General features: G+C 45.9%; 1 protein-coding gene across 1 annotated transcript in view; it reads left to right on the forward strand.

Annotated features, from left to right (window-relative positions):
• HHIPL1 (HHIP like 1) overlaps nt 1-12438 on the forward strand; it is a 154386-nt gene that overhangs the window by 104885 nt on the left and 37063 nt on the right. Inside the window, exon 7 of the mRNA XM_086937760.1 lies at nt 5135-5216. Within this exon, the coding sequence (XP_086793886.1) occupies nt 5135-5216 (82 nt within the window). The remainder of the gene's footprint in view (nt 1-5134; nt 5217-12438) is intronic.

Raw genomic sequence — 12438 nt, forward strand, 5'->3', positions numbered from 1 at the left:
GAGGGTGACAGGGTTGGAGGGTGACAGGGTTGGAGGGTGACAGGGTTGGAGGGTGACAGGGTTTGAGGGTGACAGGGTTGGAGGGTGACAGGGTTGGAGGGTGACAGGGTTGGAGGGTGACAGGGTTGGAGGTTGAGAGGGTTGGAGGTTGAGAGGGTTGGAGGGTGAGAGGGTTGGAGGGTTGGAGGGCGAGAGGGTTGGAGGGTGAGAGGGTGAGAGGGTTGGAGGATCAGAGGGTTGGAGGGTGAGAGGGTGAGAGGGTTGGAGGGTGAGAGGGTTGGAGGGTGACAGGGTTGGAGGGTGAGAGGGTTGGAGGGTGAGAGGGTTGGAGGTTGAGAGGATTGGAGGGTTGGAGGGTGAGAGGGTTGGAGGGTTGGAGGGTGAGAGGGTTGGAGGGTTGGAGGGTGAGAGGGTTGGAGGGTTGGAGGGTGAGAGGGTGGAGGGTGAGAGGGTTGGAGGGTGAGAGGGTTGGAGGGGGTGAGGGGGGTGAGAGGGTTGGAGGGTGAGAGGGTTGGAGGGTGAGAGGGTGGAGGGTGAGAGGGTGAGAGGGTTGGAGGGTTGGAGGGTGAGAGGGTGGAGGGTGAGAGGGTTGGAGGGTGAGAGGGTTGGAGGGTGAGAGGGTTGGAGGGTTGGAGGGTGAGAGGGTGAGAGGGTTGGAGGGTGAGAGGGTGGAGGGTGAGAGGGTTGGAGGGTGACAAGGTTGGAGGGTGAGAAGGTTGGAGGGTGAGAGGGTTGGAGGGTTGGAGGGTGAGAGGGTTGGAGGGTGGAGGGTGAGAGCGTTGGAGGGTGAGAGGGTGAGAGGGTTGGAGGGTCGGAGGGTGAGAGTTATGGAGGGTGAGAGGGTTGGAGGGTGAGAGGGTGGAGGGTGAGAGGGTGGAGGGTGAGAGGGTTGGAGGGTGAGAGGGTTGGAGGGTGTGAGGGTTGGAGGGTGAGAGGGTGGAGGGTGAGAGGGTTGGAGGGTGAGAGGGTTGGAGGGTGAGAGGGTTGGAGGGTGAGAGGGTGAGAGGGTTGGGGGGTGAGAGGGTGGAGTGTGAGAGGGTTGGAGGGTTTGTCCTGCATCCACCCGTTCTTTAATCCAGCTGAGGAAGAACCTTAAATGGCTCCCGGCAACCCTGATCCTCGCCAGAAGTGGCACTGTTCTCTTCTGCCACCACGCTTCTCCACATACAAATTGTATCTGTCACACAAAAGTCCAGTTTCCACTTGAGTGTTTTTCTCCGTAACTTCCACGAAACTGGACAAATCCGTACCGTCATCCCATTAAACAGTACCAAGTTTATCATAACAAACAGGAAGGGCGTTGAAAAGTGTCTGGAAAAAGTCGACGTGATTCTACCTGCAGACGAGGAGAAGTTGATCAGATGTGCCGATTCTTGGCTTTGGAGCATGGAGCCAACCTGAGAACACTGTGCCCAGTTCAGACAAAGCACTGACAGCACGTGCACGTAGTTGTAATGGGGCATTTTGACGGAAATATGTTATAATTTCACTAGCCGTGCACTAGGTCGGTTCCTGCTACTTATGAGCGCAGGGATCAGCGGTATTTTCTTTAGTAGATTTATGTCCCGATTGCCCAAGGGTAAGGACAATAGGCACAACGTGAAACAAATAAATAAACCAATCGGCATAACAAGCCGTGAGCGTGCACTCTCCCGAACTTCCGGTTTCGGGATGTACACGCTCACGGCAGTCGTGGGGCGGGACTTCCGTCTTTGCAAGAAGTCCGCGCCCACGGAGTGAATGGCCTAGAGAAGCGGTGGCAGCAGAAGTCAGGAGTGGCGGCTGAGGCGGTAAGTGGGGCTTGGGGGGCTTGGCACCTGTGTGTGAGCGTGTGTGTTTGCAGTGTGTGTGTGTGTGCATGCAGTGTGTGTGTGCGCGTGCGACTGGAGAGGCATGGCTGACCATGGCAATCTGGAGATGTGCTTCTGGAGATGTGCACGGCTCCGGGAGGCTGGGCAGGCGCGTCTACGATGTGCAATCGGTGCTCGTGGCCAGGCCTGTCTCCGTTGAGAGCCAACTCAACTGCAATAGGTCTCGAACAAGACCTAAAAAGGGGTGGCATTTAGGAATGGAGGTATCTGTGTCCAGGACTGTAACTGTGCCAGCCCTGGAAAATCTGTGTGGTGGCTGTCACAGGCTCCTCTTGGAATATCCGGTAGCCATCATACTTATTCACTCTCTCAGACTACTTGACCCCCTTGATATTCCGCGTTTTTATTTGTACTACTAATGATTAATAGTTTTGTGTTCACTATTACTATGAAAGGAAAAAAAGGGGCAGAAAGCAGCCCTCCAGAAGTTTTGAGTTTGCATGGTGACATACCAGTGTTGACTGCCATCTAAGTGATTCAAGAGGTTTTGACAATAATATGGGTAGACAACGTTAGCTAGAGGAATTCTGTAAAATCTAGCTCTTTTATCAAGCAGTATGGGCTAAATAACTCTGTAAAAGCTTACTTTAGCCGAAACAATGTTTAGGAAACCTCATCAGATCCCATCTGTGAAAATTGTTTGTTTTTTCCTGTGATCAGATCTGAAAAGTCTCATTCAGAATAACAATCCATTTGAGTTTTAACAGTTTACTACACATTGAGCCTCTTTTGTGCCATAGAGTTGAGAGAACTCTTTATTGTTGATGTATTCATCAAGATCTAATTTCCAGTCATGTATATGTACATGTGTATCACGGAAACGACGTCAATTCCTCCTATAAAGGTAGACGTAGTGATCAGATATAGATTAATGCAGGAAGCTCCCGTATTGACTCAGATGAAATATTTGAGATTTGGTGAAGCTGCCTTCTGTCCTCAATGGGTGGTCCTGCTGCTAAAGTGGAACCACATCAAAGAAGCTCCAATTGCCTCTCTGTGTCTTCCATAAGGCGGAGCACGCCACCGTTTCTTTGACTATGTGGAAGAGAGCCTGAAGTTCGGTGAGGAGTAACTGAGTCAAATAAGATGGACAGGCTTTTGCTCTTAGAGCTTTATTCACCAGTACAAGAGTATTCTGAAGGGCAGACTCCGCCTTCTTAGTAATTGCATCCCACAAGGTGAGGTTCTCTTATGACAGAATTGACAGCAAGGAGTCAACGTGCACACAATCTAGCTTAGTTTTTCTAAGTCCGGCAATTCTTTAAGAATGTGACATAAAGCCATTTTCTTGAAAATCCTAATTGGATCCCATATTTTCACGCATCCAGGCAGATTTGTATCTCTTTGCTCCTTCTTTAGAAGGGAAAGGCGAAAAGGACTTGAGGTCTCCCTGTTGCTTCCTGTTGAACTCTCTGGAAAGAGAAGGATCTGACAAGTAATTTCTTCAGCTTGTTTCCATAAACCGCTTGTTAACCACTGTGGTTTTAAGGAAGCTGAGAAGGAATACAGATACTCAACAATTTAGTCACAGTCTTACCCGAGTGCTTCTAGACTGCAGCATAATTAATACAGATCAGTACCATTGCTGCTTCCGGGTGACAGAGCCCCTGTGATCCAGACCTGTTTTTGTGTGCAGAACCACTAATTGAATGCTTGTGCGCTGCTCTGCTTAGTAGCGAAGAACTACCCTTCAACCTATTCAACCGAAAAGGCAGATCTCAATATGGTTGCAGCTCATTTCTCTGTTCACCTCCACAACTTTTAATCCCTCTGTTCACTTGTCCTTCTGCAGTAATTTTAGTGGTTACAAATTACTGATTTGCATTTTTAAATGTTCTCCTTTGACTATTCTGTAACACTTCTCAATGGAGATCCCCAAGGCTCACGGAGGAAAAAGGATGTGTGCCGACCCGCTTACCAGTGCACTATGCCCTCACATAGAAACATACTTATTATTGTTGTACAAATTCAGACAAAAATTCAGAGATTTTCTAAATGTCACCGATTAGCTTGACCGTAGACCAATAATCTGCAAGAGCTTTTATTTACATTAATTTTCAGGTTTACATCAAAACTTTTACAATCTAAGACAATTTTGGCCTGATTGAGAATAGAGTGGAAATGGAAAATCCTCTTATTTGTGGAGAACGTATAAATCTGGAGGTGAGTGCACCAGTGGCATCTCCTCCTCTATGGCGGAGGAGCGTCACCTTCTCAAAAATGTCAGGAAAGGTAAAATAAAACAGCACTTGTTTTATTTCTCCTTTCGTGCCGAGTCTTTAATTTGGGGCGAGGCCTAGGGGGTGCAGCACTGAGAGGAGTGGTAATGCACTCCCTTCACTACGCATGAAGTTTGGCCGGTCATCTCAGACCAGCCAAACCATCATGCGCAGTGACGTTCTCTCCAAAGCCAGCTGCATTGCTGGTGATGGAGAATGCAGGCACAGACTCCCAGTCTGTCCTGGAGCACAAATCGAGGGTGATCAGGCTAATCCTGAAGCTGTTCTCACATGACACATGATTGGCTGCAGGGCATTCTGGGAGCCTGTGCTGAAGAATAGAAGCAGAGGAGCACGACGCGGCCAGATGAAGGTACGTTTTCTTTCATTTTTTTATTTTTTTGCCCCCTTCCGATTGCAACTCGTATGCTCCCTCTCACCCCTCCCATGGCTGCCCCGCCGCTCGTCACAAACACCGGCCTCCTCTGGAGTGTACCAAGATGTTTGCCTTCAGCTAGGATAGTATGGAAGAGGAAATTTCACCCACTGATACTGTTCATATTTAGGACTTCTTCCAGGAATTGGAGGATTTCCCATTTCCACCCAACTCTAATTCTAGCCGCTTGTCTTGAGTTAGAAACTTTACAGACATGAAGAACAAGATGGTCAGAAATGTTTGCTCAGGATTAGCGTAATTGTCAACTGTATAAAAACCAGGACATAATCATAGAGATAAGAGGATGAGGTAATTTCAATAAAGTATTTTTTTTCTGATTTGCTACTTTTCTTTTGATGGCAGAATTATGGTGTACATTTTGAGGGAAGCAGTTGGCAAATTGATGTATAGAAAGGTACAAGTTATAAGATCATAGCCTGATTTATAAAGTATAATGTCATATTTCCGCAAGTCAACTGGATGATAGTGTAAAATCCCTAGACATGCAAACCGCTCATAAAAAAAGGCTTTTGTGTAAAGATTCTTGAAAAAAGGCTAGTATGTAAAATGTTGATTCATCCCCTCCCATTTTGTTTTGTTTCTTGCAGGAGAACTGTATTTTATGTCCACCGGGATACCAAGTGCTACATCTCCCACAGGAGTAGTCTATAAAATGGTCGACACCTCGAGGTATGAAGGCAGCACTTGCAGTACAATCTTAAAATGTTGTCATCTCTGGTTTTCGCATGGCTCTGCTGTAGAGCTGCAGTTCCCGTCCAACAAAGATAACCTTGTGCACTCACTGCTGATTCGTTGAAGTCTGTCCCCCTGAAAGGCTGGCATTAAAAACACAGCAATCCGCTCAATAAACACATAGGCTACAGAAGTTACATTTTAACTCATTTGTATTTGCTTGTCCAAGGGTTAGTTAGATTGTCTATCCCCCTGGAATCTAATGTCAACTTTAGTTACTATTGTTGTTAAAAGTGTTTATTACCTTTTCTTGGCGTTTAAAATGGAGATTATATAGATAATTGTCCTAGGAGCTTTTTCTTTAGCCAGAATATTGATAAACATTGCACTCAAAAAAGGGCAACGGATGCGAATGACACTTTTATTTTTGTAGAGTTCAAAGGTCATCTAATTATGTCAATGTAGAGATCTGCGATGTCAAATGATTTTTTTTTACAAGGAAGATACATTAAAGCATGCATTGAGGTTGAGTACATGAGAGAAAGAATTATTCACAAAATCATTGGGGAAAATGGCATATGTAGGATGAGGCGGATAAAAGAGCGAACAGGGTGGTGAGAAAAAATAGTAAGTATCTCATGATTTTGCAGTTTCTTGCACGTAGCCAGGTAAATGATACCGTCCGTGTAAACGGCCGAGAAAAGATTGTAATCTCGGATTTCAGGGATTTTGTTTTAGTGATTTAGTTATTTGAAGTCATAATTTCAGGAAGTTGGTGGTTGTTATTACGTAATTGACCAAGAATGTCAAATATTATCCTAATCATCTGCCACTGGCTTAGTTTAATAAGTATTTGGTAGGACAGAGATTGAAACTCTGAAATCTAAAGGCAACACTTTAATTTACATATATCTCTCTTATACTTGGAAAAAAAGATTGAATTTAGGATCCAAATTCCCAAAGTCTGATTTAAGCATTTTTGGCATTTTCCGACTGCAAATTCCACTTATGAGAATGGAAATTACCCCTCTTTCACCCACCTCGCCCCCTCTCCCACCCACCTCGCCCCCTCTCCCAGCCACAATAAGGTCAATTTCTGTTTTCACAATTTCAGTAATGTGTGGCAAAATGGATACTGCCAGGAGATGGTCAGGGTCGTGGACATTTGGAAGATTGAGAACACCAACAATTTGGCCATTCCAAAACATTAGCACTGTTATTTTCCACCATAAGTGTTCACTTGCAGTTACTTCCATATAAGACTAGAGGAAAAGTGCATGCAGGAGGTCTGAAAATACCACAAGCTCCTGCGTATTTTCTAGGGCTATATGTTGAAGGACTGCTCAACATGAAAAATGTTTGCAGAATGAGAAATGGACCAGATTGCGGGATTTGGCAGCAGGGCCGGACCGGGAATCACAACCGGCCCTGGCAAACAAAGTGCTCGGCCGCCGCTGCCCTCCCCACTCGGCTTGGAGGTGCCGCCGAGCTCTTTGGTTTGGTTTTCGGCCGATTTTGGTACAAGGCCGATTTTCCAGGTATGTCACAAAAACGGCCCGGTAACAAATACGGCCCCCAGGGGCCCAAAACCGGCCCCCACCCGTGCGGCGCACCGGGGGATTGCCTGGTGCCCTCTATGGCCAGTCCGGCCCTGTTCGGCAGGGCCGTAGCTATAATTTGTGAAACAGATGTAGTGGTACCGGGGGCCCAAGTGCCTGAGGGACCGGATGCGACATAACTATAGCTGTTTTCACTATCAGATCAAGGGATGGTGGTCCACTTATCTTACTTGTATTAAGGCACATGGCATCCTTGCTACACTACTTCTAAAAAGTGGAGGGGAAACAAATGTTTATTCAGAATTTTATAACCTTCCTAGATTTCAGGGCATACACCCTGCCTTTATGGAAATAGAAAAAACGTGAGTAAATGTAAAAAAAATACATATGCAATTTTTTCTGCGTGTGAATCAAGCCCAAAGTGGTTTGATCATTTTAAGTGATCTGTTATGTGAAAGGCAGCGAGTCTTCTAAGACCCTCAATGCTGCCCGTTGCAGGGTTCCACCTCTAATTCACTTTGGGTTCGGTCGGGACAAAGGGTTGGTGGAGGGCATACTGTCAAATCCTATTGAGGTCACATGTGAGCCTGACAAGGGTGCCCTTGGGATCAGTTGTTTGGAAAGTGCACTACGTGTTGCTCCCGTGTCTACCAGAAATGGCGACTTTGTGCCCAGGACCTCAGCGGTAACATAAGGGCCTTGCTGATCAATATAGAGCTCGACTGGATCCCTCCCTTGCCCCTGACTGTCCTAGGCAAAGTAGTATGTATTGTCATAATCTGTCTGTTGGAATGGTCAAATGCGTTCACTCTTCCTGGCCTTTCCTCGCTTGCTTCACTCGCGAACCCTCTCCCACGTCCTCTTCCTCTCAGTCCACTTGCAATTTTCCTCGCCCCTCTGCCTCTACAAGCTCCTAACAAAGCCGGGCATTGGGTTTTCCATTGTCCATATTCTTTGCAAAATGCACATTGATCCTGCCCTAGGTCTTGGCGTCCTACATATGATGTTGATGAATTGTTTCTAGGTAGCTGTACTCTAGGGGTATTCTGCTGGTATCCTCCCCTATAGTTCTCCCTTCCTGTATTCGGCCCCTGGAGTTGTGCTACGATTACCCTTTCCTTCAAGACCTTCTTTTTCCTTTTCTGTAGCCCTGTCATTTTCGTTTCTCCGATGCTCATAGTACTGGGCCATTTGGAGAATATCCCCCGGTTTAGATGCTGCTCAACTACTTTCGCTGGCTTGTAACTTCTTAGATACATCTGGCAGTAGTCCTTTGACATAGTTCTGCACAAATAAGTGATGTCCGGTTGCGGTGAACATGTCTTGTCCACTGTAATCGGATAACACCGTTTAAAATCTGTAGAAATATTCTGAGACATCCTCTTGTGGTTTCTGGCTGCACATGATTACTATGGACCAGTCTATCTTTTTCTCTGGGATCAGCATTTTCACATTCTGCACTATTTTGTCAGGGAGGTCCAATATTGCTTTAACCGGTTTTTGACCAGGGTTCCGCTGTTTATCTAATGTGTTGAGTTGTTCCCAGGTATGACCAAGCAGTTCGGTATGGTCTACTTTCCTAATCTGTTTCCACACATCTGCTGGCAAACATAACCCGAAGAACAAGTCTATGTCGGCAAGTGTCATTATTGTTGATCCCAGAGTGGTACCTAGCTCAGAGTAAAAGGCGGTGGGGTTCTTTCGTAAATCCGGTAAAGATTTACGGAACGTCAAAATGTCCTGTCTGTCCCAAGGCTGATACACCCAATTGTAGACCACCCTTCCTCTAGCGTCTTGATGGATTATATCGTTATGAGTCCCTTGTCCTCTAGGAGGTACCCAATAAGGGGTAGCTTCTTTTATTGGCATCATGTTATGTGGTTTTTCCACCGGGGGTCCTGCTATCTTAGATGTCCTGTCCTTATCTATCCATCCTTGTTCGACGAGGTGACAGAATACTTCCAGTGTGGATAAAAAGAGTTCTGTAACATCGTTGTCGCCTTCATCTCCGGTGTCTACCTTTCTATAGTGAGCCTCTAGTCGTTCGGGCCCTACATCTTGGTACTTCTCTTCATATGCAATAAGAGTGTGGTAACAGAGACGTACAATAAAGTATTGTTTGTGGTTTTCAACATAGGAGTTGCATATGTCAGTTACATACTCTTCCGTCTCCTTCCTTTCTATGAGGGATTTAACTATTTTATCAATGCCTGTTCGCTCATTTCTTTTGATTCTACCTCTACTACTGTATCCTTTGATGAGGCATTTGGTGTGAGTGACTCTGTGGGAGCAGAGGCGATGGAGACTGAGGCGATCGTGCCATATCCGGCTATACTTTGGTGGTCCTGGTGTTGTACTACGGGATGAGTAGGGGCGTTAGGGGGTAGCATGCATATGATTGGGGGACCTTACAATAAATCATCATCTCCCCTTTGTTTTGCTGGTTACTCGGGGTAAAGAGTCGAGGGCGTTATAACAGGGCATTGACCTGATACTTTTGATTCCTGTTCCTTTTTATCGATTTTCTTTTCTTCTAGTTTTTCTTCCAACCATTTACAGGCTTGGTAAGCTGATTTTCTCGTTCCATTATCTTGTCTAGCTTCGTCTCTTTTCTTTCTTTGAGCTGCGTCTTTTCGCCATAAACCAAAACTGACAAGCATGGCTGGTCTAGTTTTCTTTTTGTGGAGAGCTAATTCTAACGTTTCTATTTTAGCAGGATCGAAAGATCCCGGCAGTGGCCACTGATTAACCCGGTCCTTCCTAGTATATTTATGCCATAGTTTGCTATAAGCTACGGTGGCTAATCCATACTTTACGTACATGTCCTTGTTAGGGGTGCCTTCCGGCGGCGCTGGCTGACTGACCTCTAACAAACGGTCTGGCCCAAAACAATCAAACAATCTAGAGAAAACAAGCATCCCATATTTATCGGTCAAAATGAATATCCCAATCAATCAATTTAGACAAAAAGTCTGCAATAACTGTCCTTCGCTGTCTGCAAAGAGAGAGAATATTCCTATTCTTCGCTGTTTGCAAGCAGGGAATGTCTCAAATAACTAGATACAAAAAAAGGGAATATTAGTATTTCAATCAAACTATTCAATCAATCAATCAATTTAAATCGTTTTTTCACGACCTTACCCGGACCGTATGGACAGTTCTTCGTCTTCCCTTTCCAGTGCCTGATTGTCCTCTCACTCCAACAATCAATGAAGCGTTCCTCTAAGGTCCCAGTCAGGACCGCATGTCACTCAAGAGAGGTCTGTTCGGACCCGGTGAAGTTCAGTCGATCGGCAGCCAGACAAGGGTCTTCTTCAGGCAGGTATACCTAAATCGTTTAAGTCATTCAGTCCGTCGTCAGGACCTCTCTACCGGACCCACGCGTCGCTGATGGGCCCCTACGTTTGGGGGCCAATTTGTGAAAGGCAGCGAGTCTTCTAAGACTTTCAATGCTGCCCGGTGCAGGGTTCCACCTCTAATTCACTTTGGGTTCTCTCTATCAAAATAAAGAGGCAAGCGCTGCAACCTGAAAGACAAGAAAAAGGTTTATTTCCCATGAGGAGACCACGTCAACTGCAGACACCGGGATGTCTGAGGGAGGTGTTCTGCTGATAACTCCTTTGGCTCTTCCTTTTATACAGGTTTCACACAATGCATTTGTTCCATCGACATGGTTACACTAGCTTGGAGTCCCCGCCCTGGGCAGGTTGCCACAAAAGCCTAACAGTAATTCTCTTCTCATTCAGGTCAAACAGACAATCTTATCTTGCAGCTGGACGTTGCTTCAGGGTCTAAAACATGTGAGACCGGCCAGATCTAAGAGTCCATTCTGTTGATAAAAACAGGTACCATTGTTGGTTAAAACAAGTCTTGCTGTTTGCAGTGCAATAAATCATGTTTGCAAGAGTCTTTTTGGTATTTGGAACCTGTTTGTGTAACTAGGTGCAGTGAGAGGTAGAGTGTCCAAGGGTTTGCCTGTAAACAGAGATGAGAGGAAAAACGAGTTTGTGGCAGCAAGTGGTGCTGAGGTTTGTCGCGGCAATAGAGTTTATATTCCCCAGCACACATACCAGGTCGGTCAGAGGGTCAAAGGTAAGCTAGTAAGGTCAGGGTGAAACAAAGGTGACCAACAGAGTAGAAAATGGCTGCGATAGATTAAAATGACTGCACCTTATGTGCACATAGAAATTTCCACCAGACAAGATTGCGCAGGTAATGTTCACGATTGTCATTTTGCTTTTAACAGTTATCATTACAGTGTTCAGTATGTCGCTGCAGCCAGAGGTTTAATTAAGGAAAAAATTGCTCCTTGAAAACTGTAGCTGGTGGTTACCCCGTAAATTGCACCTTTTTACTCTTGGTTTTCAGTCCTTCTTGGTCTGACAGTGTACACTTAGTGCAGTGTCAAGAGTGCTGCACGTTACTGTAGAAGAAAGTTATGCAGGGCAGATGGAACTCTAGTGGCCTACAGGGCAGTGTGCTGCTTTCAAGGCTCCGTCAGCTGAGGAATGTTCGGAACTGGAAGTCATGAAAGAAGACTTGAGGGAGTGGTACATCATTTTTATTTACACTTACACAGGAATTGATACTGCAGAGTAATAATACTCCTAGGTGCTGTGTCCTGAAGAATTCGAATGTTTCACATGTGTCTCATCAAAACTGTCTGTGAAAGCAATGATGTTATAGCCAACCTATTTACAAATTCTGGATTGGAAGAATCCCCAACAAACTCTTGAAGAGGCTTTGACAACTTCTTGGTGCTTGCTCACTTGAAACTATACAGGGCTATTACAACATTTTCCAGTGGTGCTTTTTGCTCCCACTTTATTCCTGTTAAACCTGGCATCCTTGGCGTGGTTTCCCCCCATCTTTTTGCCTCTACCTCCTGTAATTGTGATGCTGTGCTGGATTTTGTTTTTGCTGGCTTAGATGCTTTGGACACTCTGCCACTGTTAATCAGTGTCAGAGTGTAAGTGCTCCTTGTGTAAATTGTTATTAAGATTGGATATACATGATTGGCATATTTGTATCACCAAGAAGTCCCTGGTAAAGTGCACTTGGTGTGCCAGGGCTGGTGATGACAAATGCTACTTGTGAGCCTGCAGCACTGATTGTGCCACCCACATGAGTAGCCCTAAAATGGTGTCTCAGGCCTGCCACCGCAGTGCCTGTGTGCAGTCTGTGAACTGCCATGTCCTCCTGGTCAGTGTCCCCCCTGACCAGGCCTAACTCTTCCCTTTCTGTGCACATTGGTCACCCCTATGAAAGGCCCAGGGTGTACCCCCCTGGGCAGGGTGCAGTGTATGTGAGAGGTAGAGTATGTACTAGTGTAGGTGACATGCTCTGGTAGTGAATGGCAGCCATTTTAGTTTTTCACTATTGTAAGGCTACCTTGCACATAGGCTATCATGGGGAATGATGGTTACAGTAGCTACCAGCATATCTTCCCATAGGAGCAAGGTAGGACATAAACGTCTGGAAACCCTGAACTCAGAATTGAATAACACATCTTTTAGGAAAGGTGGTTTTTAACTCCTGTGTTTGAGAACAGCACTTTTAGAAAGTTGATGTTCTCTTTCTGTGTGCCTGGGCCTGTTTGTGAATTGACTGTCTGGTTTGAGAGTGACAGAGGCTGGGGAGCCCCCAGGAGGCTGGATGGG

This window comes from Lissotriton vulgaris, chromosome 9 (genome assembly GCF_964263255.1).
Source record: "Lissotriton vulgaris chromosome 9, aLisVul1.2, whole genome shotgun sequence".
Lineage (NCBI taxonomy): Eukaryota > Metazoa > Chordata > Amphibia > Caudata > Salamandridae > Lissotriton > Lissotriton vulgaris.